Source organism: Thalassophryne amazonica, chromosome 22 (assembly GCF_902500255.1).
Source record: "Thalassophryne amazonica chromosome 22, fThaAma1.1, whole genome shotgun sequence".
In the NCBI taxonomy this organism is placed as follows: Eukaryota; Metazoa; Chordata; class Actinopteri; order Batrachoidiformes; family Batrachoididae; genus Thalassophryne; species Thalassophryne amazonica.
Window position 1 is genome coordinate 5,678,388 of NC_047124.1, and position 16,526 is coordinate 5,694,913.

The following is a 16,526-nucleotide window of genomic DNA, read 5'->3' on the forward strand; positions in this document are numbered from 1 at the left end:
ACTGTCAAAGTGACAATAATAAAAATAAAAGTTCTGTGGTAACAAACGATCATTTATCTGCTAAAACATTTTTTGTTTTTTTAAGTTTAACAGCCAGTATTTTATTTGGGGGCAGGGTCACATGTCTGACTGTGGTTTTGTGTCCTAGCGCTGTATGGACGTGAGGGACAGACTGCTGGGACAGCAGAGAGACACGCAGGCCTCGCTCGACCGCCTCAAATCACTCATCAGGCTCATCCAGCGAGACCAGCTCATCCATGTCACCATGACGACCATCGCCACCTCCCTGCACCCCCAGCCCTGGATCAAAGCCACCAGCAGCACCGCCATCATCTCGTCCACCCTGAGCCAGTGCCACGACCACGACGACTAGCCCGCCTGCGCCGCCTCCATGTTTTAGCCAAATATCGACGGTGGTCGTTTGTCTCATCGCGTTTAATTCAAAGGGCGTTTGTGGACGGAAACAAACAAACTGTGAGAAACGAGCGAACATCCTCCACTCAATTCAGATATTTTTTAAAAAACCCAACACCTACAGTGCTTAACGAGATTTCTTTGTAATTTATTTTCTATTTATTCCTGTTCTTGGCCTTAATGTATTTAGAGACGCGCAGTCAGAAGATATTTCCTATAATTATTCTGCATCTATAGTGCGAGGAAACGGTTAGTTTAGTGGTAGTTAGCAGTCAGAATGCCGCACTACGTTGATATATCTCTGAATAATGTCTTTGCCATAAATATTCAGGTGAACGAGGGACGTGAAAACGAGCCTAAAAAACAAACAGAACTTTTCTTTCAGTGTTAATAGAGTTAAAGAAAAAGTATTTAAGATTAAATACAGAAATTAGCATTTCTAGTTCAGATTTTAGTATTTTCATGCTGATGCCTGTTGATAAAGTTTGAGTATTCATGGTATCGTCATCATCGCAGGTTTTGTATTTTTATTTGTTGTGACACCAGATGAACTTTTTAAATGTTTGTTTTCTCTCTCAATGATGCACAGACAAAATTCTCCTAAATTAGAATCAAAAGATTTACTCTTAATTTAAATTCTCAGGAAGTAACATGGAAATAGCCTCATTTATTCATGCTTTCTAGTGAAGTGGGTGGGGCCAGATGTTTAGTGATGTCACGATTTCTTGTAGGAAGCAACAGTCTGTAAATATAGAACATCAAAAATGTAGAGTTTAATTACTTCTGAGCTGAATGAACACAATTAGCACTATTTTTTTTTAGTTGGCTAACAAACACGCTAATTGGCTAGCTTGATGAGATGTTGTAGTGTCCGTGTTAGCTAGCTTACAAGCTGTATCTGGCTGTACAGGCGAGTGTAGAAGTTGTACACAATCATGTTCTGCCAGTCACTCATGCTGGAACAAGGTTGCGGTTTCACCAAACCGGGACTGGAACTAGCAGCTGTGCACTGGATGTGGATCGTCCCTCTTTTCAGTTGATTATTATTTTTTTCGTAGCATTAATTTGTTTGTAAAAGTATTTTGGTTTTGCGTCTTCAGAGAAGGAAAAAAAAATTCTTGTGCTGCAGAAAACAAACATTTGAAACATTTATCAGCCATTTCATCTTTTCCCCTTTAACCAGTTAAAAATATGCCAAAAACCTTTCTTTGTACAGGGGGCGCTCTCTCCCCCCTCCGCCTGCCATTTTTTTTTTTTTTTACCTGTTAATTTCACAAAATGAACACTGCCTCAAGGACAAATTGTTCGATCCAGGGTTTTTGTCATTGTTCTATTTCTAGACACCAATCTGTGGCCACGTTGCGACCGTCGGACCTGCGGGTGGAACGCGGCGTCCTCCTGGTTCAGCATCACTGACAAAAATCTGCAGAGAATCAGGCCGGCACTGTGTGTCCCGCTCGGTCCGTTTTGTCTCGCTAGTCTTCCTGCTGGTCCACATAAGTATTACAAACATAGATTTAATCATTTTTATGGTTTTGTATTAATCTGTTGATGCACAAATACAACAACGCCGCCTTTGAAAACAAAGCGATGGTTCTGTTTCCATCATATCCCGCTCACAGCTTTGGACTCTGGAAAGGTTCTGAAGTGTTGGAGAAGCCCCATGTACACGGCACCTCAAAAGAATTAAAAACAGCTGAGGCGTGACCGCAAGAACAAACCACGAGCAATACAAATAAACGTCTTTCCCCCCCAAAGCATTTTCCATTTTAGTCACAACAGAAGTTATTTAAGCGACATTTCAGTGCAGTAAATAACGATAAAAAGTATTTTCTGAATGTAAAGTTTAAGCTACAATAAATAAATCAGGACTGATCATATTTTCACACTGAATTCTGTCAAATCAAATACTGAGATTTTTTTAAAAAATGTAGGTATCTATTTAACATCTTTTCACATCTGAGTGGATTTTAGCCACTGACTTTATTCATTTAAACTTTATTTAACCAGGTTAGTCCCTTTGAGATTGAGATCTTTTTGCAAGAGAGACCTGAACAATTACAAAGTTTCAAATTCACCTAATTTGCGTGTCTCTAAACCTGCACTTGAAACACCAGAGTGCTGAAATCATTAACCTGTTTCCAGACGGGAAGTTAAACCAGCTGCGCTCAATTGTCCACAATGACGCAGAATTCAGAGTTCAGCTGTAAGGTCACAACAGGTCACACTGCAGCGGCAAAAATATACCAGAACGTGAACATAAAATTAGTAATTCAATATTTACATCTCAAAAAAAAAAAATTTTCAGAACGCTAGCCGAAATGAAACTTACTTAAAATGCCTTAACTCATTTTTTAAATGGTTTGTTAGATTTATTGATCAAGTGATATTTTCTGTGATTTCTGATCAAAACCTTGATTCTTGCTTATTTATTGTAGCTGTTTCTCATTACTTTTTTTGATGACCACATACTGTTAGTGTCTCCAGAGTTAATTTTGATGATCTGCTTTATCACTGTTGCGCTCTAGCGTTTGAAATGGAAAATGCTTTGGATTTTTTTTTGTGTGTGTGTGTGTGACATTTGATGATGTTTTATGTTCGAGCCCCATCACTCAAAACTCTTAGCTACACACTAACTGTATTTAGTATGTTTTTTTTTTTTAATCCATTGTGTACACAGAGCCTGTAACTGCCCGGAGAGGGGGAAAAAAAAAAAAGATTATCTTTTTAGAGAAGCAGTAAAATGTACCGTGACGAGACCACATGATCTTTCTATGATATAAAAACCAAAACATCCATCAGAATTTCCTCTGTCATTATAACATTAAAAATTACTATTTTTGAGCAAAACTTAAAATTGCTCTTTTAATTAAACAAAAAAAAAAAGCCTCAAAAAAGAAAAAAAATGTAAACATTTTAAATGTTAATGTTGATTTTGAAACACTTTTTATTTTAACTCAAATTTTGCTGTTGTCGTTTAAGTTACAATACTTTTTTTTTCCTCTGTAAATTTAATATTTTGGACTGTTGGGTGGATAAAATTAACACTTTTATAAGCTGATCATTTGTGCCACGATGATAATGATTAGTTGTGGCGTAAAATTTGGTTCCAGGCTTTGTGTACAGCAGAGGAATGAGAACAACAAATAAAACTCCAGTGGGATTGTGGGACTTAGTGTTGTGTGTGATGATATTTGACACTCACCCGACGGTCAGACTGATCCTGTATCGGTGTGCCACGTCCTTCATGCTCCACACGGTCCGTCTGTAGAAATCTTCTCCGGGAGAAACTGTGCTGCGCTTTAACAGATCTATTTTAATACACAACTTCACAATTTGAACAAACCACAACAGCATTTTTATATTCTTTTAGCAAAGAACCAGAACTTTGGACTTTTTTAATGCGTTGCCAGTTCTGCATTCTTACTTCAAGCTTGCAAAGGTGGATGATTCAGCTTGCCATGAGGGGACGACGGCGAGACAGGATGTTTGTTTTTGTCACGATAAAAAGACGACTGTCCGCTGGACCGTGTGTATAGAAAGTGTTTGTCTTAAATATGCCAATGTAGTTTCTTTTTCTTCTTTATGATGCATTAAAAAGTGGATCAACGGAAGTCGGTAAACGGTAAAGAGTAGTCTCACTTTTTGTACCAAGTTCTTACAAAAATTTAATCATTAATAAACAAAAATCTAGAACAGCCTGTGTCAAGTTTGTACATCAAATGTTAATAAGAAGCACAAATAAAAGATTGTTGACATGGAGACGGTGAGTTAGAAACATTCATTAAACTGCATTCACATTATCTGCATGCTCAAGGTAAATGGGCGGGGCTAGAAATTACATCATCAGTGGAGATCCAGTCAGCACACGTAACATTTCAACAGGCTTAGTAACATAGCTAACCACGTATTAGCACGAAAACAAGCTTCTTTTTAACAACTTCGGCTGCTGAGACCACTATGCTAGTTAGCGCTACGCTTAAGACAAGGTTCATTAGGCTACAACACAAAGCTGTTTAATTACATGAATATACACACAATGTCCCATCTTTTACGACAACTGACACCTCCAAAGTAAATTAAGCTGAGTAATGATTTCTATCTAGAAAATGTTTCTTCCTGAAAATTTCTCATTTCACATCAAAGTTGCCAAACTTTGATCCTCCAAACAAGAAAGGATGAAATATAATATATATATATATATAACTGTGTGTAATTACATCTTAAATTAGAATGTTGACGAGTCATAAATTGACTGGATGAATTGTTTGGATTTTGGTTTCACTTTTAGACAATGACTTTGAACCTGGAGGCCTAGCAACTGATTCTTAGATTACATCATAATTAAGTTGAAAGTTGCTGGAAAAACTGACGTGTTCCTCAGAGACAAAAAAAATGATTAACTGGTAACAGTCTACTTAAATATATATAGATATTTATTTATTCTGGATCCAGTCTGCTCGGGTTCTTAGTTCAAATCGCAGGTTCTGGTTCAGGCTGTTACGGGTTTGGTTACCGGTTCACCAGGAGAGCAGCGGGAGCCGAACACGGTGTGGAAATGCTCGATGAGGATCTCTGTGAAGACGTTGATGGGCGAGATTGACGTCAGAGACACGGAACCGTGAAGAGGCCAAACCAGGTTCACACCAAAAACACACGCCAGGTTGGAGGCGTTCATCCGATTACTGATGCTCTCCATGGAAACCTGGAGGGGAGGAGCCTCATTGTAACCATCACGCTACATATGACAAGACAAACCGTGGCAGGAGTGTAGCTCTGCCCCTTTTAATGTGACTAAAGTGACCTATCTGAATCACGGTTCACTGTGAACTCTCTGATCCAAATATGAATCAGTGTTCAGAAAATGATTCACTTTGATCTTTTAAAAAGTGAGACCTGACGACACACACCGTGTGGAGGAATGACAGCAGGAACATCAGCACCACCAGGTTTGGTTCTGGAAGACTGTGAACTATCTGCTGACACCTCGCCACACGCAGACTGCTCGGCACATCTGACACGGAAAAAAAAAAAAAAAAACAACCCAAAGAGTTTCAAAACAGCGAAGAAGCCGCGCTCGCCGATTAGCCGACGATAAAGATGATACGTACTCAGGATATCCTGGACCGGTTCGTACAGGTCAAAGGTCAGCAGTGGTTCAGGAAGCTCTCTGAGGAACGTCTTCAAGATCACCGCTGCAACATGAACGTTGTTGAACTGCTCGAAGTCGACAGGTTTCCCTGAGGTGATGAAACAACAACAACAAAAAACAAACCTTCAGCCAACAAGATCATAAAACCCGAAGACACGTCAGACTCAGAGCCTGTTCGAGATTATTGTCTGGTTTTACAATCCCCACTTCCAGAACGTGTGTGTTCTTCACCTACGCCAACACTTGTGCCTCTAAAATGATTTCAGCCACGAAACCTGGTGACCGACACCAACCCAGATCAGCTCAGAGTAAATCCTGATCTAAAGCAGACTCCTTTGTTTACTCCATGCAGCAGTTATGAAACTAATGGTTTCAGCCTGTAGGGGGCAGCAGACAGACATTAATCTTTCTCTTAGATGAATTAAACAGAACTTCATTAATCCCTTGTGAAGACCCCAACTAGTCCAGCAGCATTGTATAGCAGCACACAGGGTAAGAAGCACACAGTATCAAAAGTGAAAGTAAAATACAATTTGCAAATATAAATACTAGAAATACAGATCAATGCTGGTTTACTGGCTACTACTGTTTCCTCTCATTCCCAACCTCTGTCTTCCTGTTACTCCTCCCCCTGAGTGAGGAGGATCTTTATTCCATCATGAACAGGCTCCGCCTCCTGATTATGATGCTGATGTTAAAATACAACTAATTTGTTTTGCTCTTTTGTTCCCCCCGATCATTCTTGGAGCCTGTTGCTCCGCCTTGTGTGTCTCCTGTGAGGTCACAGTGACATCACAGAAAAGTCATGGTTTAAATACTTATAACAAAGTAAACCGGGTCAAAGTGGGCTGATGAAGCAGATCTGGAGAGCTGAAGCTGGATTTTTAGATCTACATCATTTGAAGCCTTTTGAAACAGACCCAACCTGAAGGAAGAGGGCGGAGCCACACATCACAAAGGGGGAGGAGCTTCATGACTCACCCAGGTTATAAAGCTTCTGAACGCTTGATGATCTGACGTGAACCGAGCGCCTGAAGATTCCTTCAGTCCTCAAACCTGAAGACAACAAAACAAAAATTCTTAATAAAAAAACTATGTATTCTTCACTTTCCTTCCTTTTTTTAAATCACCTTTTTCCTTCAGGTAGGTGACAGTCTGACTGATCACAGGCGGAATATTGCCTCACTGTTTTTCTCTCTGATGCTGTGAAGAAAACAGCGACGTTATCGTGGATAAAAAACACGTTGGCTTTTGCTAACATCCTGGACAAACGCTCACACTCGACAAACAAACTCTTCAGCCAATCAGAGCACAGGATCCACTGACTGTAACCATGGTAACCTGACACTCACTACTGCAGACTGACACCGAACTGCTGTGTGGGGAGGGGGGGTCGGTGTGGAGGGGTTTTGCCTGAGGGGGCGTGTCCTCCTTTCCCCTCTGCTTGTATCTTTTCATCGTGTCCTGAAAGACAAAAAACAGACGAGTTGGTCCAGACCAAAGAAGAACCATAAAAGTCATTCAGTATCAATGCTGCTGCAGCACCACCTAGTGCTGGGACAAGCTAGGTCGCAGTGGGGCGTATCACAGTAAATAGCTTATGAATATTTAGCAGTAAACCTCAGTCACCTTAACGCATTAATGGATTTTGTGTATAACGTGAACAGAATTTATGAACAAATTGGGAAAATTAGTTTTTGTGTGACTTGCACTTAAAAAAATCCACAGAAAAAAAAATCTACAGAAAATTGTTTCATCCCAGTGAAACGATAAAATATCCCAAGTAAACCAACTTTGAGATGCTAAATCTGACATTTGACAGGAGCTGAATGGCTGAACTTTAATTTTTTTAATCTCAAAATAATTATTTTGTAAGTCAAAATTCTGATTTAACATCTCAGTTTTTTCCTTATACTTTCAGTAACTGACGTCCAATTTAAACTTAGAAAAGTAAAAAGTTTCATTATGATTGAAAAGCAGGAAGGCTGACTCACTGCTCTGGCTGTAAATACGTATTTCATCATTATGATTTAAAAGTCAAACTTTTTGATTGTGGTGGTTTTTGACAACTTAGAAATCCAAAATTCTGAATCCTCTCTAAAATTTGAAATTCATGTCCCAAATTTAGTTTGATTTTCTTCTTTAAATTCTTTATTTCGTTGCTGTGGATTAACAGCAGCTTTGATCTGATCAGGAACCTGCTTCAGTTTTTCCACAAAGATGGATTAAGAAGATTTCTGAACCAGAACCTGACGACGTCAGCAGGAATAATGGAGCTGCTCGTAGTTCACATGTTCTCGGAGCTCAGACAGGGAGTTCACGTACGTCACTTTCTTACCAAACTTGTGGCTGTGAGAGCAAACAGACGAAACAAGTTACAGTGACGGACCTGAACCCTGAACTGGATCTGGATGCCGCGGCGTCACCTGATCAGAGCTTGAAAATGTTCCAAACGATTCGGATGAAGTTGGTGGGATGGACGACGTACAGAGCTTTCAGGTTCTTCTTGTATCTGCGACAGAATGCAGGTGGTCACAACGTGGTGACAAAAAGAAGGTTGTGAGATCTGGATGAGTCCAGGAGACGCACTTCCTGTCGAACTCGCTGTAGGCGTTTCGTACCAACGCAGAGACGGTTTGTTGGTGGCTCCTCAGACCGTAGTGGGAAGTAGACCAGGATATAGTCCATCTCCACATACTGGTCCATGTGAACTTCAAGTACCTGCAAAACCCAAGTGAGAAAAAACATTTCAGCACCACACTGCCCCCCTGTGGCCAAACAACGATTATACATGGCGACGCGCTTGGCAGTTCCAGGTTTTTGTGTCAGTTACTCGAGCAGGCGGTGGTGGTTGAGCTGGTGGGACGGCGGCAGACAGCAGCTGCTGAAGATGATCAGCTTCCTGCCGTAGTTGTCATCACCTGGAAAACAAAGATCACGAAACAGAGAAACGTGATCTGCTGTGAAGCTGCTTCGGGTTTTAACACCGAAATGTCTGAAGAGTTAATGTAATCAGCTGAGATTATGTTTGGTCGTATAGTTTGACTGGACACACGTGAAGCTCCTGTGAGCGTTTGGAAAAAGGGAGCCGTTCAAAGAGCAAATCGCACTGAAAAACTAATAAAGACTTTTGGAAAGATTTAAACTCAAAAAGCGACTTTCAATTTAGGTTTGTAATTTGGCTACAGAGCCACAAATCCTGCACCATGATCAAAGCAGAATCGTGAATCCTGCACAACGACTGAAGCAGAATCTCGAATCCTACACCATGATCAAAGCGGAATTGCGAATCCTGCACCATGAATGACCAAAATCTCAAATCCTGCACCGCAAATGAAGCAGAATCTCAAATCCTGCACCACGATCGAAGCAGAATCTCAAATCCTACACCATGATCAAAGCGGAATCGCGAATCCTGCACCATGAATGACCAAAATCTCAAATCCTGCACCGCAAATGAAACAGAATCTTGAATCCTGCACCACGATCGAAGCAGAATCTCAAATCCTACACCATGATCGAAGCCTTATCTCGAATTCTGCATCATGATCAAAGCGGAATCTCAAATCAGACACCATGATCAAAGTGGAATCTTGAATCCTGCACTATGACCAAAGCAGAATCACAAATCTTGTACCACAAATGAAGCAGAACTGCAAATCCTGCATCACATACCAAAAATTTCTTCTTGTTGAATTTATGTCAAATCTAGATGCTATTTTTCAGAATCTGTACTTCCTGACCTGTGACCTGGACAATTCCATGGCAAGCAATGTCATAGTATGGGTGGCTTATATCTGCAGTGCTGCTGCTGCTGCTGCTGGGACAAGGAGCTTCTCGATAAGACAAACTCCTCTGCCTCTCCTCCTTCTGAAGCTCTGCCAAGATCAAAGGGAAAAACAAAATATTTGTCATATTACGCATTTATGCGATCACTACAGTCGTGTAATTCCAGTGGAAAACCATCAGAATGAAGAGGAATATTTCACTGAACTATTCAGTAACTGCAGCAAAAAAAAAAAAAAAGAAAAAGAAACAAGAAATGCTTTTAAGAAGCTTAAGATGAGGATTTCTTCAATCATGAGTCCAGATCCTGAATCAAGTAATTTATTACTGCGGAATTACAGATGTCGATGCTAACTGCTAATTCAATAAAACACACGCGAGCTGAGTGCTAACTTGGGCGTAGTAGCCACCAGGCAAGTCCAAAATTCATCAAGCAAACTCGTTATACAAAAGCATCTTTGTGGAGCAAATAGGTCAGAACTCACCGATTTCTGCCAGCTGATCCAGATCAGACGCTGATGACGTCATCGCGGACCGTCGTCACTTTGTTCAGATGTCAAACAGGAAATAAATAAAAATCAAACAAGATAAAGCTTGTATTAGGACCATGTTAATTTTTAAGTCATTGGTTATTTTCATAAAACACATATATACACTTTATTTATTCAGTAAAACTGGAAATGAGGCAAAATTTCATACATTTCTCAATTAGTCATGCAAAGATTTTGACAGCCATTGGTGATTTATTAGGAAATTAATTTATTAGGAAATTAAATAAAGAGAAGCCCCAGCTTCCCTAAACTTTATTCATTTATTTTTAAATAAACTGATGCAATAAAATGTTTTACACCTGGAATAAAAAAAACTGTTTTAACCTGTTCTGAAACAAACTCAATCTGGTCTTAACAGAATTTCTTAACCAGTTTTAAACTGTTCTTTAATTTAGCAGGAAACAGACTTTAAAGTGGTTCATTTTTTAAAATTTTATTTATTTATTTTTGACAGTTTCACCAAAACAAATAATCTGAAAACATCTTTAGTTTTAATAAACGTTGAGAAAAGTCTCATTTATTACACCAAATAATTAATTCATTAAATGTAAGTAGCATTTTAAATTCCAGATATTCAGTTACTGTGAGGAAGATGAAAAAAAGACAAAAAAAAGTTAAAAATTTTGACACCATTTAAGTCTCTTAAAAACCAAACACACTTTAATCCAGATTATCTCTAATTTCGAAGAAAACTGGCTTGTTGAAACAAAATCTAGCCCACAACTAAACATTTAAACCAGTTTAAACGTGTGCTGCGCATTAGAGCTTAAAATTAATTACGTTTTAAACTTTAACTGATTTGCTGAGTTAATTTTTTTTCATAATCTGGGAGGAAAGTGTTCAACTTTAGCGAATTTAGATCATAAATCACACGAACCTTTGCGCTCGTTTAACATTAAAAGTTTAAAAAAGTTAATGTTAACCAACATGACGTTAATTAATACAATAAATATATTTTAAAACGGACTCACCTGAGGCTAATAAACGAGCTATAAGGAACGAAAAGCAGGTAACTTCCTGAAATACTGCGCATGCGCACTCAGGGGGAAGGCCAAAATAATAGGAACACCTCAACACGAAGGTTTTACGGTTTAAAACCATAAATACATCATTTCTTTCATTTGAAATGTGCAGAGCTGCAATATAAATAAATAAATACATTTAAAAATGATTGTTTTAATTTAGAAAGATTTCAGAAAGATTTAGCACTGATGCCTCACAGCAAGAAGGTCAGGATTGATTCCCAGCTGTGTCCTTTCTGGTTTGCATGTTCTCCCCGTGTTGGTGTGGGTTCCCTCCGGGTGCTCCGGCTTCCTCTAGCATGCAGGTTATTTGGACTGGAAACTTTAAAGTGTGCATTTGTCTCCATGTGTCCCCTGAGACGACTGGCATCCTCCTGTCCAGGGTGACCCCTCACGCCCCTGACTGCTGGTATGGGCTCCAGCTAGAGGTGGGCGGATCGATCCTAATATCGATAATATCGATACCAATGCTGGTATGATATTGAACGATCCACGTGTAAAAAAGATCGATACTCAAGCTTTTTTCTCTCCCACACGCACTGACTGCTGCGCACGCAGATCATCAAAGTCTACTCTCTGTCTGTAAGAACAGCACTGCGCTGTGTCACACAACACGGAGCATCGCACCCTCCCCCCTCTGTCTTTTGTTGTTGCACCGTCATGTGGCTCAGCGGCACCAGCCAACAGCCATGCAGGTAGGCTCAGCCTGGCCTGCCCACAGCGCTCTCCTTGAGTCAGCCCGCGACCTCAGGAGATTTTTAAGTTGTGTTGAGTGATATTTTTTTTAAACAAAAAATGTTGATTGTGATAATAAAGTATTTGTTATCATGTTACAATGTTTGGCGAAATTCTATCCTAGGTCTTGTTGGATCTATGAAGCTTAAATAGAAAAAGTATCGGTCATCGGTATTGATATCAACGATACTGGGCCTGTATTTACTTGGTATCGGATCAATACCAAGTAAATCAATACCAAAATCCCGGATCGCCCACCTCTAGCCCAGCAGCACCTTATGATCACACGCTGCTCTTTGTTGATGGTTTGATCACCTTTCAGCCTGTTTTTAATTAAGTTGATGTTTTTCACTCTGTTTCTAACCAGGTGACTGTCAGACTGGTTTGTGACGTCACTTTAAAGTGGTTTCAAACCAGATAGGATCAGTTTGGTTTAACTGGTTTTACACTGTCAGGCTGTTTGGGCAAAACAAACCATTTCAAGTCGGATTTTTGTGACGTGACTGACTCTGTGTAAAAAAAAAAATAAAAAAAAACATCCATCTGTCGCGCGGCTGAAAAAAGATGAACCTGTCAAATAATTATTTACTGCCACGCAGGAAAAAATTACGAGAAGTGTTTCATGCAGACGCTTCATGACACATTTACAACAAACACCATCAGAAAATACACACAGAAACACACACACACACACACACACACAGAAACACAGACATTTAGGAAACACACACAGAAACAGAGAGACACACAGACATTTAGGAAAGACACACACACACACACACAGAAACACAGACATTTAGGAAACACACACAGAAACAGAGAGACACACAGACATTTAGGAAAGACACACCACACACACACACACACACACACACACACCACACACACACACACACACACACACACAGAAACACAGACATTTAGGAAACACACACAGAAACAGAGAGACACACAGACATTTAGGAAAGACACACACACCACACACACACACACACACACACAGAAACACAGACTTTAGGAACACACAGAAACAGAGAGACACACAGACATTTAGGAAACACACACACCCACACAGGGTGTTTCATCGATTATGTAAATGAAGTGTGTATTCGGGGATGTGTCCTAAATATGGAACAGAATAATGATGAGCTTAATCACAGGCTCCAGATATTAGACACGTCCACGTGCAAACAGGATTATAAAGACTAATAAACTAAATAGTTACAGGGAAAAGAAGACAATAAACATGAAATAATCACAGCAGAATGATAAAGATTAAAGAATCAATCAGGAGACTTTGATTTCAACATGTTACTTTGATTTTCACTAGAAAACTGCTAATATTGGAAAATTCTTCATAAGGAGTCATTAACATACATTAAATAACGTGATCAAAAAAATTACTTGTTGCAGCTTGTGTTTGTGCAGAGCGGTGAAACGAGTGACAAGGTAATGACCAACTGCAGAACTCATTCAGGATGAAGGCAGGAAGGGATCATCATCATCATCATCATCATGAACCGTGTTCATACACCTTCAACCGCCAGCAGAGATCCATCCATCCATCATCATGCCATCCATCCAGCCTCAATCAATCCATCCACTGATGCATCCATCCATGTATTCATCCATCCCCAATCCATCATCATTCATCCATCCATCCACCATCCATCCTCAACCCATCCATCCAGGGAGACAGATACCCTCTCTACTTTTAAGATTAGGCTTAAAACTTTCCTTTTCGCTAAGGCTTATAGTTAGGGCTGGATCGGGTGACCCTGGACCATCCCTTGGTTATGTTGCTTTAGGACTAGACTGTGGGGGGGTTCCCATGATGCACTGTTTCTTTCTCTTTTTGCTCCGTATGCATCACTCTGCATTTAATCATTAGTGATCGATCTCTTTTTCCTGGTTCTTTCCCTCAGCCCCAACCAGTCTCAGCAGAAGACTGCCCCTCCCTGAGCCTGGTTCTGCTGGAGGTTTCTTCCTGTTAAAAGGGAGTTTTCCTTCCCACTGTGGCCAAGTGCTTGCTCATAGGGGGTCGTTTTGACCGTTGGGTTTTTTCATAATTATTGTATGGCCTTGCCTTGCAATGTGGAGCGCCTTGGGGCAACTGTTTGTTGTGATTTGGCGCTATATAAGAAAAAAGTTGATTGATTGATTGATTGATCCATTGAAGCATCCATCCATGTATTCATCCATCCCCAATCCATCATCATGCCATCCATCCAGCCTCAATCAATCCATCCACTGATGCATCCATCCATGTATTCATCCATCCCCAATCCATCATCATGCCATCCATCCACATCCATCCTCAACCCATCCATTGAAGCATCCATCCATGTATTCATCCATCCTCAATCCATTTATCATCAGTGCCAGCCATCCATCCACCATGAACCCATCCACCCACTGCATCAATTCATCCATCCATCCATCCATAGATCATCCATCCACATATTTATCCATCCTCAAGTCGATGCCAATCATCATGCCATCCATCCAAATCCCAATCAGCAAACAATCCATCATCCATGTTGAATAAAAATATTTTAAATTATTCACTAATGTTATCACTAAAGCGCTTGGGGGCCAACTGTTTGTTGTGATTTGGTGCTATATAAATAAAATTTGATTGATTTTGATTTGATTTGACTAATTAAATCCTAAATTAAACTAATTCACTAATAAATCAAATATACATATTAAATAAAATAAATATAGATGTTGGATTATTTTATTTCCTTCAGTAACAAATATTTTGCTTTCTTTCTTCTGTGTTCTACTTGGAAAAGGAACTTCTTTTGGCTTTTGCCCTTTTTTCTCTTTCTCTTTTATTTTTGCTCAGGATCACCCAGTGGATCTGAAATGGATCTGCATGTTAATTTGGCACAGTTTTACGCCGGTGCTCTTTCTGACATAACTGCAGGTGACATGGAGATCAGGCAAGGGAGTCTGGAACTGAGAACCTTCTGTTGTTTGTTCTGTTGGAGCCCACCAACCAGCAGAGGTCCAGCGGTGCAGCAGATGTGCGGAAAAGCACGTGAAGCAACAATGCCCGTGACCATTTGGATGATCTTGATTTCACTTGTTAAAGCTGCAGTTTGACATTATAAGCTTTGACAAAGTTTAGATCACTGCCCAATCACAAACCGTCGTGCTGCTGCTGATCTTTTTGTGACAGGGATGGTGGTGGGATTCGAACACCGGATTGCTCGCACTCGAGACCAAGGACTCTACCAGGTCAGCCAAGGGGAATTCCCCACTAGCCAAGTTAGCAGGAACATCTTTTCAATCCGGACTTCATCTCGCTACATTGCAGTGATGGAGGTAAACGGCGCCCGAATCACTTCACCGTGTCATCTCACGTACTCCAGTTTGAGAAAATCCTGGACTATAACCAGGTTAATATAGTTTATAGTTAACAAAATCATCTGGACTAACTGTGTGAACAAGTCTAGCCTAGCCGCTACAACCAGCTATCCATGCTAGATTTGCTACTTAGCGTATAGCTAGTCCTGATTTAGTGTGTCTGTGAGTAATATAGATCTTGTCATGTGTTCATCAGGTAACATCAGGCTGCTGCCTGGTTTAAACGGTTCTCACACGTCGTGCGGAATTAGACTTCAGACTGACAACACAGAAGCTGCAGCACCTCAGGAGGAACCCGGCTCCTCCCGTTTACAGCGTCACCGCAGACGACAAATGACAATCACACAACTAACTCAGAAATAAGACAAAGAGAGTCGCAGCCCAAACGCTTCCCACAAGCTGCTGTTTAGGTTCTACTCAGATTAAACCGTGCCGCCGTCAGCTGTAACCACCCGCCTGACCTCTGCCAGGAACAATCAGCCCAAAGGTCAAACAGCACCAGCACCGAGCTGCTCCCGCACACCCCCCCCCCCCCCACACTGCATTTCTGCCCTAATTGATTTTCCATCCAAATTTGAAAGTCCTGATGACATCGTAACGCAGCGTGTTGACGCTCCTCCACACAGAGTCCTGCACAAAAAAGCACCCCGCCAAATAAAAACCCTTTAGTCTCATTAACTAAACCACACCAAAATGGATTTGAAGAGTCGATGTTTATATTCCACAGCAAACCAAAAACTCTGCTCCAAATTCACACAACAGCAGCTTAAAGGAGTCAAATTATTAGCAGCTGTTTAAAGTTTGTCACTTAAAATGCACACAGCTTGGGTCTCCGACGAGGGCGGTCGCATCTCCTCCACTCTCCCTTATCTCTCTGCCTTTAACCTTCAAGTCCCTACTTCACCAGACTGTGAATTCCTCAAAACTATACTGGATTCTGGATCTATTGACTACTATTGGATTAACCATGGAATTGATCAGCTGGTCTCTGAACGCTATTGACACCATTTTTTTTCTACAAGAACGTCAGGACCGGGGGATCCTGTCTGCCCAGATGGAATGTATCCTGCGGGCTATGTCCTCGACTCCTGGAGTTCCTGGCGTGTGGCATGCTTGGCGCCTTTCTCCGTTGAGGATGTCGAGGATTTATTCATTTTTGGTCTCATGGTAGCAGGGCTGCTACTTTTTGGCTTATGTGCTGCCCTGATCTACCGAAAAATTGGCAAGACGGCGGCATCAAGAACCACGGGCCCTCGCTTGTCCGTCATGATTAACGAGGTTGGTAAGGCAGTGCATTCTCAGACTGCGTTGAGTCTTGAACTCAGATGCAAATTGGATGACACCTTGGAGCTGATGCATGCCTTGCAGTTGAAGCTGAAGGTTTTGGAGGCCGGTGAATATTCTTAATTCATAATTGGGATTTGGCTGTGCAAGTGGAACTGTTAATAGTGTTTTTCACTGCTCAGCTGCAACACTCCAGGCTATCTAGCA

At 40.7% G+C, this 16,526-nt stretch overlaps 1 protein-coding gene and 1 pseudogene across 2 annotated transcripts in view; one reads left to right on the forward strand and one right to left on the reverse strand.

Moving 5' to 3' along the window:
- The window catches only part of phf21b (PHD finger protein 21B), an 81,135-nt gene extending 77,059 nt beyond the window's left edge, over nt 1–4,076 (forward strand). For both annotated transcript variants that reach the window (XM_034163072.1, XM_034163073.1), the window contains exon 14: nt 149–4,076. In XM_034163072.1, coding sequence (XP_034018963.1) covers nt 149–373 — 225 coding nt within the window. In that variant the 3' untranslated portion in view covers nt 374–4,076. The remainder of the gene's footprint in view (nt 1–148) is intronic.
- LOC117503818 lies at nt 3,997–9,966 on the reverse strand (annotated as a pseudogene).
- Between the last annotated feature and the right edge of the window lie 6,560 nt (nt 9,967–16,526).